The 20,462-nt window shown below is 36.5% G+C and overlaps 3 protein-coding genes across 5 annotated transcripts in view; all 3 read right to left on the bottom strand.

The window, feature by feature from the left end:
- The window catches only part of LOC306861044 (segment polarity protein dishevelled homolog DVL-1-like), a 33,289-nt gene extending 32,857 nt beyond the window's left edge, over positions 1-432 (bottom strand). The window contains exon 1 of the mRNA XM_079403110.1: positions 1-432. Within this exon, the coding sequence (XP_079259236.1) occupies positions 1-170 (170 nt within the window). The 5' untranslated portion in view covers positions 171-432.
- A 3,485-nt stretch (positions 433-3,917) lies between these two features.
- LOC306860197 (matrix remodeling-associated protein 8-like) lies at positions 3,918-11,362 on the bottom strand. 2 transcript variants are annotated; one of them, XM_079401767.1, is made up of 10 exons: positions 11,211-11,362; positions 9,887-9,913; positions 9,479-9,781; positions 9,276-9,377; positions 8,216-8,707; positions 5,664-5,822; positions 5,520-5,550; positions 5,288-5,358; positions 4,847-4,924; positions 3,918-4,748 (listed from the first exon to the last, which is right to left on the bottom strand). In XM_079401767.1, exons 1-10 carry the CDS (start codon positions 11,227-11,229, stop codon positions 4,723-4,725), a joined length of 1,308 nt encoding a protein of 435 aa, XP_079257893.1. In that variant the 5' UTR covers positions 11,230-11,362; the 3' UTR covers positions 3,918-4,722. The 2 variants fall into 2 exon arrangements, with proteins under 2 accessions (XP_079257893.1, XP_079257894.1); XM_079401768.1 differs by having other exon boundaries at positions 9,479-9,686; positions 11,211-11,334.
- Positions 11,363-14,438: 3,076 nt separating this feature from the next.
- Positions 14,439-17,284, bottom strand: LOC306860601 (small ribosomal subunit protein mS38-like). 2 transcript variants are annotated; one of them, XM_079402376.1, is made up of 5 exons: positions 17,229-17,257; positions 17,050-17,136; positions 16,428-16,523; positions 15,872-16,338; positions 14,916-15,177 (listed from the first exon to the last, which is right to left on the bottom strand). In XM_079402376.1, exons 3-5 carry the CDS (start codon positions 16,477-16,479, stop codon positions 15,061-15,063), a joined length of 636 nt encoding a protein of 211 aa, XP_079258502.1. In that variant the 5' UTR covers positions 16,480-16,523; positions 17,050-17,136; positions 17,229-17,257; the 3' UTR covers positions 14,916-15,060. The 2 variants fall into 2 exon arrangements, with proteins under 2 accessions (XP_079258501.1, XP_079258502.1); XM_079402375.1 differs by lacking the exon at positions 17,050-17,136 and having other exon boundaries at positions 14,439-15,177; positions 17,229-17,284.
- Between the last annotated feature and the right edge of the window lie 3,178 nt (positions 17,285-20,462).

Here is a 20,462-nt window from a genome sequence, read left to right as displayed (position 1 = left end):
CCGAAATCCTGATCCATAGATTTGAAAAAGAATTTATAACTGTTGACCGGACGGTTGTTGAGGACATTTTTAAAATCCGCCAACGTGACTTTTTCCGGAGAAACCGTCAGTTTCACTAAATAAGGGGTTTCTTCTTCGTCGATATGGTATATAATTTTGGTCTCCGCCATGAGTAGGCTTATATGGGTAGGACAATCATTGACAGAAGAAAGAGCAAGGGTTGCAGCAGCGCGATTAAAAATATATTTGTAGACTACAACTCGTCAAGTGCCATATATGCGCTATAAGGCGACATTGCTGGTTGCCGGTTTCACGTAGGCAAACAAAAATCCTGGTCTTGGACGGAGCGAGCGGTTCCAGACATAATCGGAGTTTGCGGGTCTCTATCACGGCGTCAATGTTTCTCTCTGATCGCCAGTAAAACAGGAAGGGACGGTTCACATCCCTATGAGCTGGAGTTCAGGATATTTTACCATTACAGTTTTCTCGTAGAGGCAGGCTGCTCTCTAGCGGTAGACAGAGACAGAGACTGAACTGCTGTGGCTCTGCTAAGCAAACAGCTGTTAAAAATTATACTTCATATGTCCTTGCAAGATGAACCTTTGCAAGTTTTTACTAATTTGTTTGTTTTTTTTGTTTGTTTTGGTTTTGTATCTGTATAAGGGGTTTCAAACATTAGATTTCAAAAGTTTACATTTAAAAAAAAATACACTCACAAACATAAAAACATAACATATATAAAATAAAATTGATTGTTGTCTGTACATTGACAAAACAGAGACCAACTGTCATTGATGTTATAGATTTGCATATCACAGATATATCACAAAAATAATTTGTCTTGCACTAGAGGCACCAAATGTTAATGTTAATGTTAATGTCTAAATTATAATTTTATTTGTTTGCTTGTTTAGAACAAAACAAATTGTACAAACAAGAATATATAGTCAAACATGTCAGAAAGATATAGGAAAAATACAGAACTATATGCAATTTATACACATTAAACAGTTGCATTCTTTGTATTGCTTTCAGGGTTTTACTTTTAGATATTGTTTCCATTGTTTATTTTTAATGTCAGTTTTAAATGGTTTAAACATACATTTTTCCATTCCCTTTATGAATATATAATAGCAAGGAATTATAACAATTAAATCAAACATTAGATTTAGATTTGTCTCAATATCCAATGAGGAACACATCACATCATCTTAATAACAACCCTGTACAGTCATGGCCAAAAATATCGGCACCCTTGGTAAATATGATCAAAGGTGGCTGTGAAAATTAATCTGCATTGTTAATCCTTTTGATATTTTATTTTAAAAATGCACAAAAATCTAACCTTTCATTGGATAAGAATTTAAAATGGGGGAAATATCATTATGAAATAAATGAAAATACACGTTGGACACAATTATTGGCACTCCTAGAAATTCTTATGAGTAAAATATCTCTGACGTATATTCCCATTCATATTCACAATTTTGAGCACTCCAGGGTGATTATGAACATGAAATTATCCAGCCGTGGCTTCCTGTTTCACAGAAATATAAATAGGAGGGAAAACAAAGCCAAATTCCCTTAATCATCCATCACAATGAGAAAAACCAAAGAATATAGAAAAGATAATTGAGCTAGAGCAGTGAAAATTTCCATTTCCACCATCTGGGCAATAATTAAGAATTTCCAATCAACATGAAATGTTACGAAACTGCCTGGAAGAGAAGGTGTGTCTATATCATCCTAATGCATGGTGAGAAGGAGAGTTTGAGTGGCTAAAGACTCTCCAAGGACCACAGCTGGAGAATTGCAGAAAATAGTTGAGTCTCGGGGTCAGAAAACCTTTAAAAAAAATTATAATAATTGGCAAACAGCACCTACATCACATGTTGTTTGGGAGAAAAATTCTCCTAGCTCATCCAAAAACAAACTGCAGCATATTCAGTTATCAGACATGACATGAATTTCAAATGGGACTGGCTTCTATGGTCAAATGAAACAAAAAAATTAGCTTTTTAGCAGCAAACACTCAAGATGGGTTTGGTGAACACATAAAAAGTACCCATGTGTACAATGAAGTATACTGCTGTATTTTTGATGTTGTGGGCCTATATTTCTGTTGGAGGTCCAGGACATCTTGTTTAGACACATGGCATCATGGATTCTATCAAATACCAACAGATACAAAAATCAACAAGTGACTATGTTAGAAATCTTATAATAAGCCATGTTTGGATCTTACAACCGTACAATAATCCAAAAACAACACAAATGGGTCACTGAGCACAAAACCAAGCTTCTGCTATGGCCATTCCAGTCCTCTGACCTAAACCCTGTAGAAAATGAGTGGGGTGAACTGAAGAGAAGAAGCACCAACATGGAGCTGGGAAAGGGTCTGGAGTGATTCTGGATGAAGGAATGGTCTCTGATCTCTTGTCAGGTGTTCTCTAACCTCATCAGGCATTATAGGAGAAAATGTAGAGCTGTTAAACTGGCAAATGGAGGTTTCAAAAAGTATGGAATAAAAGGGTGGCGTTAATTTTGGCCAATGTGTATTAGAGAAAAACATTTATTTCATAATTATATTTCCCCCCATTTTAAATTCTTATTATCCAATGAAAGGTTAGATTTTTGTGATAGATAGAATAAATGTTCTGAAGTTGTGCAAGCAAGCATGAGCACCAAGTACAGACATTTTGGGTCATTATATATTTTCTAACAGCAGGGGGCAGCTCTGTTCTTCTTTATATTGCCTGTATTTATTCCTTAAAGGATCACTCCACTATTTTTGAAAATAGGTTAATTTTACAAATCCTCTAGAGTTAAACAGTTGAGTTTTACCGTATTTGAATCCATTCGGCCGATCTCCGCAGTAGCCCCTCACTGCAGACCAAAGATCCTTGATTATTACGCCGGAATGAATGTATAGTTCCTAGCCATATCGGCCTAGAAAATCGCAACTTTTCTTTTTCCGTCAGACTTAGTACACGATGTAACAATAGAAGAGTCAAGTTTTAAATAGGAAAAATATCGAAACTCTTTGGTCATTTTTGAGCGAGATGCTAATGGTCTAATCAGATTCATTGATCTATGCTAAGCTAAGCTAAAAGTGCTACCGCCAGAGCCGGAAATCGGCTGAATGGATTCAAAAACGGTAAAACTCTAACTGTTTAACTCTAGGGGATTTGTAAAATGAGCCTATTTTCAAAAAATGTGGAGTGTTCTTTTAAATTATTTGAATATTGTTTAGGAAACACGTACAGGCCAACATAATGCAAACTCCAGGCCCAATCAGAGTTCAACTCGGTGCTCACATTCTACATTTCACTCTGCCTCACTGCACACAACAATTAAAGTGAGCTTATTGCATGTATTAAACTTATTGGAGTTCAGTATTCTGAAGGATTCCACTGGCTCATGGATTTAGTCAATCAAAACAACTTTTTGCAACACTTTTTCTTTGCTCAGTTTGTACTTAAAGTACCAATTTGTCTCCTGAAATGAGTTTAATGAACTTCCTGATGCAGTTAAATGATTTATTGCTCCACAGTTTCAGATTACAGCAAACATTTTAGCCAATGGCATAAAATACTGGATTTCTAGGTTATTATTATTATAAATAATGTTGTATTTCTAGTTTACATTTAGCAAAAGCTACATAAATTATGCTAAAACAAAAGTGTTTTACTACAAAATGTACAAAACATAGCTTGTTATAAATATTGCACACAGGCACAGCTACAGTTCCCCATTCCTGTGGGACGTATGATATCAATTAAGACATTGCGATCCGAATCTGGTAACAGTGGGGCTGAACATTTATTACTGGGCACTTTGTCAAGTAAAGAATGGAGATAATAGAGCTACAATGCCTTACATTTAGAAATAATGAATCTTAATTACACAAAATATTTCAGAATAAACTTTATTATATTTGTACATTGGTCCTTTATACCAACAAGATCATTTATTGCAATTTTAAAGATAAATGTACACTCCACATCATATAAAAACTACTGCATAAATGCTTCATAACCTATGTAAATGAACATCACTGACCAAGGAAATTGCTGAAAAACTGATCATGGAAAAAGATAAATGGGACTTGCTTATATTGCAAAAGCAAATAAACTACATCTGTACCATCTACATAATGCTGTAAAACAAAGACTGTAAAAAGGCAATGGACCAAAGAAGTCCAGGTCAACAGGGCTCAAAATTCATATGAGAAGTAACATATAGATACACATACATCAGAATAACAAGCACATTTAATTGCCTTTGAGGTTCTCGTGTACCATCTTTTACTATTTAGACCTGAAGCCACAGCTATTTGTTTGCTTCCTGAGTTTCCATTCAGATTCAGACACTTACAGTGGTTTCTACCACACAGAACGTGAGCAAATTAACTTAGAACTTTTTAAATTTAGAAATTTAACATAGAAGAGTACCAAATGCTGAATTCAGCAAATTGCTCTACCACATTTTACATGTTTAACTTGAATTCAATAGATTACCATTACGGTACACTGCGATTATGATAAGAAAATGTATCAATTAAATTGACTTATCAACAGAATTTGAGTATTATAAGATCATGTAAGCAGTAATTATGCTGTAGAAAGACAGTAATTCCATTCCTTTTCTCAATGTAAATGTAAAGTCCTCGAATCTCTTCTCATTCAGCTCGCTCTGGACCAGCCAGCAGCTCACTAGGAATCACTTCCATGACATTCTCTCCATTTCTTCAGTTGAGAAAGAGGAAGACAGAGGAAGAGTGTGTAAATACATCACAATGCATCTGATTGTCCAGAACGAGATTCACTTATTGAGACCACATTACCTCTGTTTAGATCAATAACTTTTGGAGCGGGATAGTTGTTTGCCGCTGCCCTTTCTTTCATTATGTTGTTCTTGTAGTCTAAATAAAAATACAAGGATTTCTTCAATAGATGCTGACATAAATATGAAAGCATGACAAATTATGGTAAATCACTATCTAAGATGAGAGATATTCAGTAAAACAAAAAATATTTCACTGGAAAATTTATTGTTAAAAAACAATAACCAACCAATTAAAAACAAATCCTGTTGTAATTTAAACCAAGAGTCTGGATCTTGTGAATACTGGGGGAAAACATTCTTGAAAACCAAATCACACTTCTTTAAGACTTTCCAGAGTTACAGCATCTACAGTCTTTTCTGGTTATTTTCATAAAGTCTTGATTTTAAAATGACCTACTTCATCTTTAAGTGAAATCATGGAAAATGTGGTTGCACTTACCCAGTCGCAAGTCCTCCTGATTGTAGGGTTGCAGTTCTGTGGCATCGAGCTCAATGGATGTCCTCCGACCCCTGCCAAGTAAAGCAAAAGTTATGCTTTTTATGTGTCAGCGAGTGTAAAATGGTTATTGTGGATTTTGACTTGACTCAAAAACATCAAATAATCAAATAATGTGAAGCTGAACTGACAAAACTGATAAAACTTTATCATAATCTTCATTGGTAATCCTTACCGTTCAGACCATCGAACCTCAAACTCAGGCCCTGAAACAGATATAATTTGAAATGTCAAAAGAAAGTTCAGTAAGATTCAAGCCTATAATCTACTAATTATATATTTAAATGTTTCAGTTCACCAATCATGCACATGATCCTACTTTTTTTTCTGCAGTGCCTCGTGGTCATAATGATGCCAATGAGCATTAACAGAAGAAGCAGGAAGATTGCCAGGATGTAGCCCACTTGGTGCAAGAGGTGAGTTTGATTCTCAGGCAGAATTACATTGAGGACGTGAGGCGCTTCGACCATGTTTGTATCTTCTCACCAAGAAGAAAAAGAAAACAGGAGAAGACCAGATGAATGAGAACTCTTAAACATCTGATTTTAAAACATTTAACTACTTTATGCTGTACTAAAAGGCAAGAAAGAAAGATTACTAGTTTATTTTTCCCATTTCACTCAGGCCTGGCAGGCGAAAGGGGAGAAGGACAAGGTTTCATGCCAGAATGGCCAAAACAGGCGTAATGAGTTCCAGACCTGATGTCATGCCGCAGCAATGGAGAAAAAAACAAACCACAAGAGCGATAGTGCAGGCGGAGAGAAATACCAACACTTCATGGTCAGTCTGTCTGGAGACATTTTCCACTTATTTATTGCCCCACAATAACAGGGAGAATTTAGATTTAATCTGCTACATTTTCAGGGATTGCATGTCAGTAGTGCTTATACTACCAAATAAACCAAACAAACTCACTGAATGCTGCTGTTTGTGTGTTTTACAGTATTGTAAATCTTCGTTCTTGGCTTCGCAACACAAAAAAAAAGACTTGTTTATCCTAAAACAAACATTATGATTACTTCATGAGTCATTATGTCTCATCGCAATGAACAATGAAGCATCAAATGAGTCACACATGCTAAGACTGTTCATATTTGTATAATACTGAGGTGTATTGGAATACAATACGGATGAACATTGTGTGTATTATTTATAATGTGTTTAGAGGATAGCCGGAGAGAACAAAAGTGGGGAGAAATGGGATTGGGATACAACACGGATTTCAACTCATCCAAGTTAAATTGTTGCATGTGCATTAACCTCTAGATGTAGCTTCAAATTTTTTACAATAAGGTTAAAAAAATTATATGTTTTAAAAATTATATAATTATAAAAAAATTAATTAATATATTATTTAATTTCCTTAAAATTAGCAATATTTAATTTGAAAAATGTAATATATTATTTAAAATTCTAAAATACATATCTACAAGTACATCACAAATATTATGTAAAATAAAAAAAACTGAAAATTAATTAAAAAAATGATTAAAACTAAATATATTTATAACTATTTTTAAATAAAAATGGCTAGTCACATTCAGACAATGCAATAAATCTATAGGACAGCTGACTGATACCGTCACATCTTTTTCTACTTATAGTAGAGTGGGGCAAACTGTTTACAGACATGTGAAGATGTGAATCTAACACAGACCATTCCCGCTTTGCCCTTTCATGTTACAGTGGGCCAGATGTTGTACAGATGTGGCTTTTCGTGTCAAAAACCAGCCCATTGCCAATGTGAGATGGGGAATATTGTCTGAGCAATGATGGTAAAATCTGCAAACCCCAGAAGAAAGCAAGACGTTGTTGTGACCTTTTCTGGGGCTGTTATAGTTTATAAAGTGAGCTCAGCCATTGCTAAGCGGGGGAAATATGAAGCACTCTTCCAATAAAACCTCCCCCACCTCCTTTATGACCTATTCACTACATTTCTGTTGAAAACATTCACTCGTACAAACTCATCTTTACAAGTGTTTTGTAACAGAGACGGCAATGACAAAGCCAAAATGGCTTGAGTGAGTCAATCTGAACAAAGGCAAAAGACAAAGGCATTTTAGACAGCTCAAAAAAGTAAAAACAAAGAGAGAGATGGAAAGATTACTGTAAAATTCCCACTGCATAATGGAGAAGACGGAGCAGAAAAGTAAACAGAGAGAAAAAGGCAGGAAGTAAATGTAGTTCTTAGACAACATTCCTCCCACAAACCCAAATATACATGTAAAATGAGGAGCAAATGAGCTAATTAGGAAAACACAGAAACCTACAAGCTATGAAAAGGAAAAGTGCACCGTTTTGCAAAAAAAATATATTTTTCTAAGTCCTTCGCTTAGCATGCAACAAAAAAGGAAAATATGCAGTTTTTTGAATAATCATTTGACAGATCTTGCCATAAAACTTCTGGTCATAATGACCACAAAGAAAAAAGCACCATAAAAGTGATCCATACAACTTCTGCACTATATTCCAAGTCTTCCAAAGCCATATAATAGCCTTGTGTTGGAAACCCCCCAAAATTTTAATCTTTATTCACTGATAATCACCTCAAAAGTCAAAAATGGCACATCAACTTTATAAAAACCAAACGGCATTGGTTCAAAGCTATTGCGTGACTTTCAATAAATTCGGAATATAATACATAAGTTGTATGGACCACTTGTATGGTGATTTTATTGGATCTTGACATTCCTTTGTCACTTTAAGATCAACAGCTCATTAAAGTTATTCAAAAACGAATAAATTCAAATTACACCATACACGACTGGAACAAAATTTGAGTAACTAATGACAGAATTTAGCTATTTTTTTCTAAAAGATCAACAATGCTACAAACAAAAGACCTAAATCACATTGAAAATATTCTCTTACTTGGGTTATCAGCAGGTGGGACAGGATAAGAAGAATGAGTTTTTGGTGCAACAGTAGAGGCATGCTCTGGAGGCAACGGCTGGACAGAAGGGCTGACGATCACCCTAAAGATTCGTCTTTCATGTAGGCCACAGTAGTGATGGTGAAGGTGGCAGGAATACAGGCCTTTATCAGAGGGCTGAATGTTCTGGACGCTCAGGGAGAAATCCCCCATGGAGAAGGCATCGGTTGAGATGTTCATCTTATTCCGGAGGAAGAGTGGCCCGTATTGCCGGTTCTCTCCAGAGGCATACATATCGATGAGGCGGTCTGCCCGGTCACGGGTGACCCCAGGTGCCTGCCAGTCCCAGTGGACCACCTGCTGCTGGCCCTCGTCCCTCTGACTGTATGTCCACAATTGTCTGCGGTTCACACAAGGAAGCACCACACTCTTCCCCACCAGAACCACAAACACAGATTTATCACCATCCCAGACACGTTTTTCCTTTCGAGCTGCAGAGATTGACATTTTTTTAAATAATAATAATAATGTTTAATTTATATAGCGTTAGATTAAACATTTAAAAATGACATTTGAAAATCATAAGTTTTTATGCTCAACTTGGTTGGGTTATAAGTACAGAAATGACACACTTCAGCTTAACGTAAACATGCCTAAAGCTATGGAGGCCTAGAAGTGTAGAAGCTCATTAATAAGTAATAAAAATATATTTTTTTTTAAAGTGAAATTAAGCCACACTGTGAGGTAAAAAGTCAAATTGAGAGATATAAAGTCATTTTGTGAAATGCAAAGACAAATTGCATAATAAAAAGTCAAAACAGTGAGATATAAAGACATAATGTGAAATAAAATACTATTGCAAATTAAGTCATTTTTTTGGATATAAAGTCATAACTGAGGAATAAACATTTTCAAATGCGTAAAATAAAGTCGCAGTTGCGAGATGTCTAGTTTCAATCACTATTTTCCCTCATTTTTAATTCTGAGGTGAAAAAAGGCTTCCTTTCTCCTGTTTTTCAGTTTATAAACAAACAATAGATGTGAAGCTTATTCTCTTACGTGATTTAGTGATGTTGAGCTGGATTTTAATGGACTGGTGGACCTTGCAATAGTGGTGATGTAGGTTGCAGGTATAGATACCTTTATCATTCACGTCCACATCTGCACAAACAAAACAGCAACAGAAGAATGGCAGGTATTAAATTTCACAAGAAAAAGAATCAAAAGAGTGACATGGACATGGTCTAAAAGGATGAACCTACTATTAATAACTAGTGAGAAATTTCCATCGCTGAAGGCGTCTTTTGAAATAGTAATTCGGCCCCTGTTGTAGTCATTGTACAAGCGCTCTCTTCCCTCCGAGAACAAATCTAAAATGCGCTCTGCAGTGTAATCGGGTTGGTTCCGGATCAGGTCCCAGTGCACGACGCGTTGACGGTCCCGCAGGCGATCCTGTCTCCAAACCATCCTCTGGTTATGACATGGCAGCAGAATATCAGAACCGGCTGGAATAGTAATGTTCCTTGCCTCCACAACCACACTTGGCATGCTGTTTTGTGCCCAGGCTAAAAGACATGCACATACATTACATTATATATTAATTTGGGTTTATGCAGTATGAAAAAATAACGGGAAACTGCGACCAAACAACTGTTTCGTTGCTTACTCACCACATGGTAAGATCAAGGCAGTCCAGACTGAAATGAGAACAAGAATACAAGCCTTAGAATTACTGTAGCTGTAATGACATCATCTGAATATGTAAATTTGGCATCTGCCCTGCAGATATTTCATAAACTGAACTCCGACTATCAGTCAGTTTTCATATTGTAAATTCAGACACATTAAAACTTTCAGAACTGCATAAGACTTATTAATAAATGCTGCATTTGCTGCAATGCCAACACAAAGAAGAGCAGCACAGAGGATCTATTCATTCCCTCTCAGCAGTCAGATCTGTAATCCAGAAGATAAATACTGACTTTCTGAAGGCCTCTCCAAAACCATCACTAAAACTACAGCAAATGTCATCTAATCAGAAAAAATGTAATAAAAACAAAAAAAAACTTTGCCTCTGTAATTCAATTCAATATACTGAGATCAAGAAACTAAACAGATCAATGACATTTTTTGTTATGATACAAAGAAAGAAAGAAACACAAATGCTAACAATCCCATTAATAGTAAAGTAAAAAATTATATGAACGAAAGAGAGATTATGTTTAGGAGGGTGTTTTATAAGAGCCTAAACACAGAGCTGGAAAGCAAAGTATGGCCACAAAGAAAAAAATTCAAAACCCCAATCCTGTAATTGTCTTTACACTCATGATAGTGTTTAAACAATAAGACTATTAAACATTGACGTGTCTTTCCACACAAAAGACTACAATTTAAAAAAAAAAACTGAATGCATGGCAAGGAGAGCATCTGTAATGCAACTTGATTTATATTCTCAGACCAGGTTTTACACTCTTTTAACAGAAATAAATGAGAATTCATGAAGAAAATATTGCTAAATTTCCCTGACAAGCCTGAGAAGTAGCACATGTGGAGGAAAACACATCATTGTTTACTACTGCTGATGTTGCAGAATGACAACGGTGACTCAATGACTCGTTCATAACTAATAAACAGAACTGACTTTAATTAGAGTGAAGCCATAATTTAGTGAAGCACAACAACACACACTCTTAAAATAAGACCAAGCTTAAAGAGACGCAGAGGGGGGAGAAGCAGGTTTACAGAAAGAGAAAAAAAAAGCAGCTGGAAAGACGTTTAATCTAAACCGTTCTACCAAATATATAGACAAATTAGCATATATTTTTTGACACAGAAAACTGAAAAACAAAGGGGAGTTGGGAGGACGCCAGCACGAGACTTACTAAAGGCAAAATTTTATGCACAATTCCACATTTACTGTGAAGGATGCAACACAAACAAAAAAATAATATTAAATAAGTATGGGAATTCGTAAAAAATGATTTGGCTACTTACTGTATGGCACAAGAAACATGTCCGAAAAGTGGTGAAGATATTTTTTATTTCTGGAACGCGATGAAACCGTTTTTTCTTTCAACGGACTGTTACTTCACCTCAAGTTTCGTCGACCAGCGACAGAAAACTAAATCTTTGCCGTCTGCTAGTCTGGACCACTAACATGCTCCTCCTCCAGAATATTTAACATCATGAAATACTTACCTCTCTCACATTATCTGCAAATATTTCATAAATTATACCAGGTTTCAACAGCAACACAGGATCATATCTATATAATAACAAACGTATTCAGGTATTTGACCAAAATAAGAAACTAAACTAATATTATATATATATATATATATATACATATACATATACAGTATCTCACAGAAGTGAGTACACCCCTCACATTTTTGTAAATAGTTTATATCTTTTCATGTGACAACACTGAAGAAATTACACTTTGCTACAATGTAAAGTAGTGTACAGCTTGTATAACAGTGTAAATTTGCTGTCCCCTCAAAATAACTCAACACACAGCCATTAATGTCTAAACCGCTGGCCACAAAAGTGAGTACACTCCTTAGTGAAAATGTCCAAATTGGGCTCAATTAGCCATATTCTCTCCCCGGTGTCATGCGACTCGTGCACGTGCACGTGCTCAGCGTCATATCCAGAGGTTGTGTTTGGGAAATAGACGTATAAGTGTTGCAGAGGTTGAAGGGGTGAGGGGTCAGCCTGTCAGTGCTCAGACCATACGCCACACACTGCATCAAATCGGTCTGATGAGACCAACATAAATTTATTTGGTTCAGATGGTGTCAAGCGTGTGTGGCGGCAACCAGATAAGGAGTACAAAGACGAGTGTCTTGCCTACAGTCAAGCATGGTGGTGGGAGTGTCATGGTCTGGGGCTGCGTGAGTGCTGCCTGCACTGGGGAGCTACAGTTCATTGAGGGAAGCATGAATGCCAACATGTACTGTGACATACTGAAGCAGAGACTGGGCTGCAGGGCAGTATTCTCACATGATAACGACCCCAAACACACCTGTAAGACGACCACTGCCTTGCTAAAGAAGCTGAGGGTGAAGGTGATGGACTGGCCAAGCATATCTCCAGACCTAAACCCTACTGAGCATCTGTGGAGCATCCTCAAACGGAAGGTGGAGTAGCGCAAGGTCTCTAACATCCACCAGCTCCGTGATGTCATCATGGAGGATTGGAAGAGGACTCCAGTGGCAACCTGTGAAGCTCTGGTGAACTCCATGCCCAAGAGAGTTAAGGCAGTGCTGGAAAATAATGGTGGCCACAAAATATTGACACTTTGGGCCCAATTTATACATTTTTACTTAGGGCGTACTCACTTTCGTGGCCAGCGGTTTAGACATTAATGGCTGTGTGTTGAGTTATTTTGAGGGGACAGCAAATTTACACTGTTATACAAGCTGTACACTCACTACTTTACATGTTGCAAAGTGTAATTTCTTCAGTGTTGTCACATGAAAAGATATAAAATATCTACAAAAATGTGAGGGGTGTACTCACTTCTGTGAGATACTGTATATACAGTGGGTACAGAAAGTATTCAGACCCCCTTACATTTTTCACTCTGTTATATTGCAGCCATTTGCTAAAATCGTTTAAGTTCATTTTTTTTCCTCATTAATGTACACACAGCACCCCATATTGACAGAAAAACACAGAATTGTTGACATTTTTGCAGATTTATTAAAAAAGAAAAACTGAAATACCACATGGTCCTAAGTATTCAGACCCTTTGCTCAGTATTTAGTAGAAGCACCTTTTGATCTAATACAGCCATGAGTCTTTTTGGGAAAGATGCAACAAGTTTTTCACACCTGGATTTGGGGATCCTCTGCCATTCCTCCTTGCAGATCCTCTCCAGTTCTGTCAGGTTGGATGGTAAACGTTGGTGGACAGCCATTTTTAGGTCTCTCCAGAGATGCTCAATTGGGTTTAAGTCAGGTCTCTGGCTGGGCCATTCAAGAACAGTCAGGGAGTTGTTGTGAAGCCACTCCTTCGTTATTTTAGCTGTGTGCTTAGGGTCATTGTCTTGTTGGAAGGCAAACCTTCGGCCCAGTCTGAGGTCCTGGGCACTCTGGAGAAGGTTTTCGTCCAGGATATCCCTGTACTTGGCCGCATTCATCTTTCCCTCGATTGCAACCAGTCGTCCTGTCCCTGCAGCTGAAAAACACCCCCACAGCATGATGCTGCCACCACCATGCTTCACTGTTGGGACTGTATTGGACAGGTGATGAGCAGTGTCTGGTTTTCTCCACACATACCGCTTAGAATTAAGGCCAAAAAGTTCTATCTTGGTCTCATCAGACCAGAGAATCTTATTTATCACCATCTTGTGGTCCTTCAGGTGTTTTTTTGTATCTTGCACTGAGGAGAGGCTTCCGTCGGGCCACTCTGCCATAAAGCCCCGACTGGTGGAGGGCTGCAGTGATGGTTGACTTTCTACAACTTTCTCCCATCTCTCGACTGCATCTCTGGAGCTCAGCCACAGTGATCTTTGGGTTCTTCTTTACCTCTCTCACCAAGGCTCTTCTCCCCCGATAGCTCAGTTTGGCCGGACGGCCAGCTCTAAGAAGGGTTCTGGTTGTCCCAAACGTCATCCATTTAAGGATTATGGAGGCCACTGTGCTCCTAGGAACCTTAAGTACAGCAGAATTTTTTTGTAACCTTGGCCAGATCTGTGCCTTGCCACAATTCTGTCTCTGAGCTCTTCAGGCAGTTCCTTTGACCTCATGATTCTCACACTGTGAGCTGTAAGGTCTTATATAGACAGGTGTGTGGCTTTCCTAATCAAGTCCAGTCAGTATAATCAAACACAGCTGGACTCAAATGAAGGTGTAGAACCATCTCAAGGATGATACGAAGAAATGAACAGCACCTGAGTTAAATATACAGGTATGAGTGTCACAGCAAAGGGTCTGAATACTTAGGACCATGTGATATTTCAGTTTTTCTTTTTTTAATAAATCTGCAAAAATGTCAACAATTCTGTGTTTTTCTGTCAATATGGGGTGCTGTGTGTACATTAATGAGGGAAAAAATGAACTTAAATGATTTTAGCAAATGGCTGCAATATAACAAAACAAAGAGTGAAAAATTTAAGGGGGTCTGAATACTTTCCGTACCCACTGTATATATATATATATATATATATATATATATATATATATTTCTACAACAAATATTAAACTTACTAATTTTGATATACATATAAACGCTATTTTTAATTATACACACGGTATAAATTAACTCAATTACATGGAATACTTGCATTTTATTCATTTCAAAATATATTTAATGAACATCTAATAAGATATATTAAAACGGTGGTAAACAACTTACATATAATACATTAATAATAGCAACCATTTAGTAAAATCCTATAATAAAATAAAATACATCTGACATTTAACAGGTTATTCCATAGAATTATAGACAAAATTATTATTATTATTTTTAATTGTTGGTTTGGAATGAGGCCTGTGAGCCTCAGGACTACGAAGATACAATACAGTATAGTAAATAGACTACACTACAGTAGGCATGGAGATGATTTGCTTCACCCTAGTGGTGACTAGAGAATATAGTTTCTAAAAAAAATGAAGATGGGATTTGTTTGTGTAATTCATATAAGGTGTAGGTGATATGGGCTGTTAAAACATTGCACAACTAAGAAGTGGGAAATGAGGCCTTTTTATTGCAGTACTGAGTACATATACAGTACTTATGGATTTCAGGTCACTGTTTTGCTCCAGGTAGAGTAGAGTGAATGTTATTATGAACAAACACAAGTCCAAAAATATTTAAATAGCACAGATGTTAATTAATCTCTTTTAGTCTGACTCGTTCTGACATAGACGTGGGGTGCTGTCCATCCATCTGGGGCTCTCTTCAGTCCAGCTCGCCTAACGATTCGGGCAAGATCTCTCTCAAACTTAGCCTGAAAATTTAAGAAATATATTGAATGGAACACAATACATCAGTATGGTCTCTAAATGTAAATGTCTTGTATTCGCAAAACACTTCAGAGTTTGAAAATACAACTTCCAACAGATACCCGTTCCTTTTTAACAGACTTGAACCAAAAAAAAAAAACACAGCATCACACTGCAAAAAAGGTGATGTTCTTCCTCAGTATTTCTGTCTTGTTTGTCAGTGTAAATGTCTAAAGAATCTTAAATCAAGATGAATTTACTTCAGAAGCATGTTTTTTGAGAAACTGAGCTTGGTTAAAAAGTGAGAAAGTGAGGTAATAAAACAAAAACAAATATTTGCCAATGGGCTTAGAAAATCTTTATTCAAAGGGAAAACAAGTTTTCATACCCCAATGATAGGTATTTGTTCTTGTTTTAAGCTCACTTAATTTTGTTAGATTTGTCAGAAAGCATACTTTCCTATGTTAAAATTTACATATAAGTAAATGTATTATTTATTATAGTATTACCTTGATTTAAGTAATTTTTTAAATTTAAAATTTTTTTGCAGTTTATGCAACATTTCATGTTTTTAAGACATATTTAACACCACAGAACCCCTGAATATACTTAACACTTGAAAAAGTTAGATTTTAAACCACATAACACACAAAAAAAACACTATTTACTCTTGGTGTCTAGATGACTAACATAACTGACCTGTTTTTTCTTCCTCCTGACATCTTTCACCCTCCTCCTCAGGAACTTGGTCCGTTTTAGCAGCTTCTTGTATTTGTGCCTGTTCATCTTCCTTCGTCGGATCTGCAGCACATTCTTGCAGTTCAGTGGTGTTGAGCTTTCCCCATCCTCCAGTAAAGAAACCGCAAATGGAGGCAGCACCATGGATTTTCCCACAATCTCACCTTCATCCAGAGACGGTGAAGTCTCCAGCAATGGGGGGAGAGAGTAGCGCAGAGAAAGCCAGCTTTCCAAGGGTGAAAGTGATAGTTTACGGGGCACAAGAACCTCCTCTAACTCTGGCTCAAGAGGTGTCCATAGTTTGGGTGGAAGTTTGTTGTCAGCAGCTGAAGTGAAGCATCTGTTTGAATATTTAAGAGCTCTGAAATGAGTAGAATGACAGTGTTGCACAACACTGCATAACGCCTGGCTCTGGTTCTGCAATGAAACTGGAAAACAAAAGAAAATAGTATGGGACATTGTAAACTATCTAGAAAAATGAAATGTGTTATTGATGAAAAAATTGAATAAGCTTTACCAGACACTTTGGAAAGCAGGTTCAGCCGTGAAACCACCCTTGGAAGAAACATGGTTTACAGTCCTATGGCCGTTGCACCCTCAAGAGCTTCATGGACTGAAAATATAATACACAATATATACAGTTGTGTAGCTTCCAAATGGGTGTTTCTTTAACAACAAGCAATTTTATATCCCAGGGATGATTTTTACAAATTTTCTTTGCAATATATAAAGGTCACATTAAAGCTAATTATTTGCAAAGCAATGCATGTATCTTTTTAAGCATAAACACATACAATACCTTTAAATGTATATTTTACTACTACTATCCCTCAGTTGTGGTTTCCATCACGACCAGCCACTTTGCCACTAAGTATTTCTAAAGTTAGTGTATTTTTAACCAAAAAGCCATATCAGTAAATAAGCAGCATGCTTTAGATGACATAGGAAACGTATGAAGAAAAGGTCAAAATGAAAAAAGCGTGAAAATATTTTGTATTTAAGATAAATAAAATTGCTATAACGTTAGCCTTAGCAACAGCAACACTGTGATCAACAGCTAATAAAATCACTAAACGCTTTGCCACTAGAATGTCAAAACTGATATACTGACAGGAATGTCACGGTATATACTAACTTACACTGTATACTATGCAGTTCATCCTGGAGGAGTCTTTCATTCAAACCAGCTGTTAGCTTGGCTTCATAGCTTAAAATGATAACCCTTACTATTGGGTGATAAGTACATAGGCATTAATACATCTGTAAACAAATAGGCAACTATTATGCTCTTTTAAGAAATGCCAATCAGATTACATACCTTGCCAGTTCAAAAATGTCCAATGTGACTCTGTCTATTTCCGGTCCATTGAATATGGAGGTTCCCCTTAGAGCGCATTTAACCTTCAAAGGTTCCGAGTCAGATATGTTCTGTTCTGTAGGCTATGTCTGAATCGAATCATATATTTGACTGTGTCAAATCAGACTGAACGGATCATTACGGTTGTTTTGGGAAGTGTAAATATCACCAAAATATGGTCAAATATGAACGGAAAATGATTATTGTCGTTGTAGATAAAAACGAATGAAATATCCCGATATTCTCAAAACTTTAAAACACAATAATATAATTGTTTTATAAAACAATCTTTATTTATTATTATTATTATTATTATTATTTAACAATCTTAACATTTTCAAAACAGAGAACGAGTATCTTTCTCGCATCTTGCTATGTCATGTTTCTCCTAATGATGTCGCAGTTTCCCCAGAATATAAAACCGTGCTACTGTCATTTATTCATTCATTCATTCATTTATTTATGGAACAAATAATATTTACAACAAACTACAACAAATATACAAGAAGGGATCATTTAAAAAATACACAGTAATATACATAATATATATAATAAATAAAACAGAAGATAGATAGATAGATAGATAGATAGATAGATAGATAGATAGATAGATAGATAGATAGATAGATAGATAGATAGATAGATAGATAGATAGATAGATAGATAGATAGATAGATAGATAGATAGATAGATAGAAAAGAAAGAGAAGAAGAGAAAACAAAACAAACATTTAACAGCAATCAAATATTTCTTCCTTTTTCAACCATACATTTTTTTTCTTTAGTCCTTTTATTATTTTGTTTACTTTCTTGCATAGGTCTATGATGCCTTGTGTTTTTATTTATTGCTCTTATTGCAATTTATTTCTTTATATCTGTGTTAACTACTGTACTGTTGTACTGATACAGTAAATAGCCTGTGTCATCTTTTATAAAATAATAATAATAATAATAATAAATAGGTTAACTGAGAAGTTAATTGAGAATAGCAAACCTTTTCTCATTCTAAATAGGCATAAGAGAAATATATTTATTTATACAATATTTAAATGTATTTAAAATGACGTATACAATATTTATTAAAATATATTCAAGAACATATGAAGTGAAGTGAAGTGACATACTGCCAAGTATGGTGACCCATACTCGGAATTCGTGCTCTGCGTTTAACCCATCCAACGTGCACACACACAGCAGTGAACACACACACACCGTGAACACACGCCCGGAGCAGTGGGCAGCCATTTATGCTGCAGCGCCCGGGGAGCAGTTGGGGGTTCGGTGCCTTGCTCAAGGGCACATCAGTCGTGGTATTGAGGGTGGAGAGAGCGCTGGACATTCACTCCCCCCACCTACAAACCCTGCCGGCCCCAGACTCGAACCCGAATATCAGTGAACATTCCACTTAATTTAATAAATATTGGCACTTGTGTCATTATAACCATGAAACTCATTTCCTGTATTGCTTTAGCTGGCAGCTATGCACATCCACTGCTTATGTAATAAAAGTGGCCTGGTGCCTGTTGTGTACCTTTGGTGGATCCAAAAGGCAAAACTCTGACCATGAACTGTCATGAACTGTCTGAACTCAGTACCATAAATCTGCAAGAAGTTGGAACAGAATCAAACACCAGGACATCTCAGTCATTTTATATTTGATATTGGAGAGATAAGCAGGTAAGATTAATTTGTAGCTGATATTAGATCCATGCTGTGCTGTCTCATCTGAGGTTTTCCAAAGATAGAATTCATATGTGACAGTAATATTACTTGCCAAATCATGTTATGTAAGTAAGGTGTTTTGCCAAGACTGTCTGTCATTAAAATTCATGTGGCCAAAAAAAGGCATGTGACCGGACACACCCACAGAACTGTCAACATGGTAAAGTAACTATAATTAAGTCTATATATAGTTAAACAAGCAGTTAAACAAAAACAGAGCAGAAGTGGTGGTGATATCTGCAAGGCAAGGTGAATATATCTGGAATAACTAGTCCTACAGGATGTCTGTATGAGTCAACCATAAATATTTACTGCAGCCTTTAAATGAAAACAATAGAGAACTTTAGGTGTTTTTCTGTAGGGGGTTTATTATTAACCAGTGGATATCTTCAGCAATATGATGATAGTGTTTACGTTTCTTTTTTTTTTGGCTATCCAGCATAATTAGCAAACAGTGCAGTGTCAACTCTCAATGACCCACTTATCAGTGCATAGTAAATAGGTGTGCTGTTAGATTTTTGTACCTCCCTTCCCTCACACACCCCCTCTTCTCATAGGCTGCTTCGCTCGTAGTGCTGGATATGGTATCATATTCACTCCACAATTAACAACAGATATGCTGCAGGAGTCTCCACCATTTTAATTTGTCTATTTTGGCAAATTATGCATTAGGGTGCTCTATAGGAAAAAAAAAATCATTTTGCATTTGCAAACAATTTATTATATTTACATAAAATAATTAAAAATAAAAAAATGTTACATATGATATTAAATAGGCCAAGGTAAATATACTTTGGGGAAGTCGTGGCCTAATGGTTAGAGAGTCGGACTCGTAATCCAAAGGTTGTGGGTTCGAGTCTCGGGCCGGCAGGAATTGTAGGTGGGGGGAGTGAATGTACAGCGCTCTCTCCACCCTCAATACCACGACTGAGGTGCCCTTGAGCAAGGCACCGAACCCCCAACTGCTCCCCGGGCACTGCAGCATAAAATGGCTGCCCACTGCTCTGGGTGTGTGTTCACGGTGTGTATGTGTTCACTGCTGTGTGTGTGCACGTTGGATGGTTAAATGCAGAGCACGAATTCCGAGTATGGGTCACCATACTTGGCTGAATGTCACTTCACTTCACTTAAGCTTCGTACCTCTAGCTATATAAAAATCCCAATAGCTATTAATTTCAAATCAAAACAAAAAGTTTAAAACACACAGGGTTCATTGACTCCCCAAGTTTCATGAATACAGGAAATAGGCTATAGAATATAGGAAAATATTTATTAAATTTGCATTTTAAAGTATTTTTGGCTTTAAAGAACTATATGAAACTAGACAGATTAAATAAATTCACTCAATAAAAATGATTCACTACTGATTTATCCGTATTTAACCTTTTATATATTATATATAATTTTACAGTTTTCTTTGTGCATAAACCGATGGCGTGACGTCATGGACAACACCCCCGGCCAGCCTCTATGA

Source organism: Barbus barbus (assembly GCF_936440315.1).
Source record: "Barbus barbus genome assembly, chromosome: 41".
NCBI lineage: Eukaryota > Metazoa > Chordata > Actinopteri > Cypriniformes > Cyprinidae > Barbus > Barbus barbus.
Note: the sequence above shows the minus strand (reverse complement) of the source record. Positions and strands in the feature narration are given on the sequence as shown.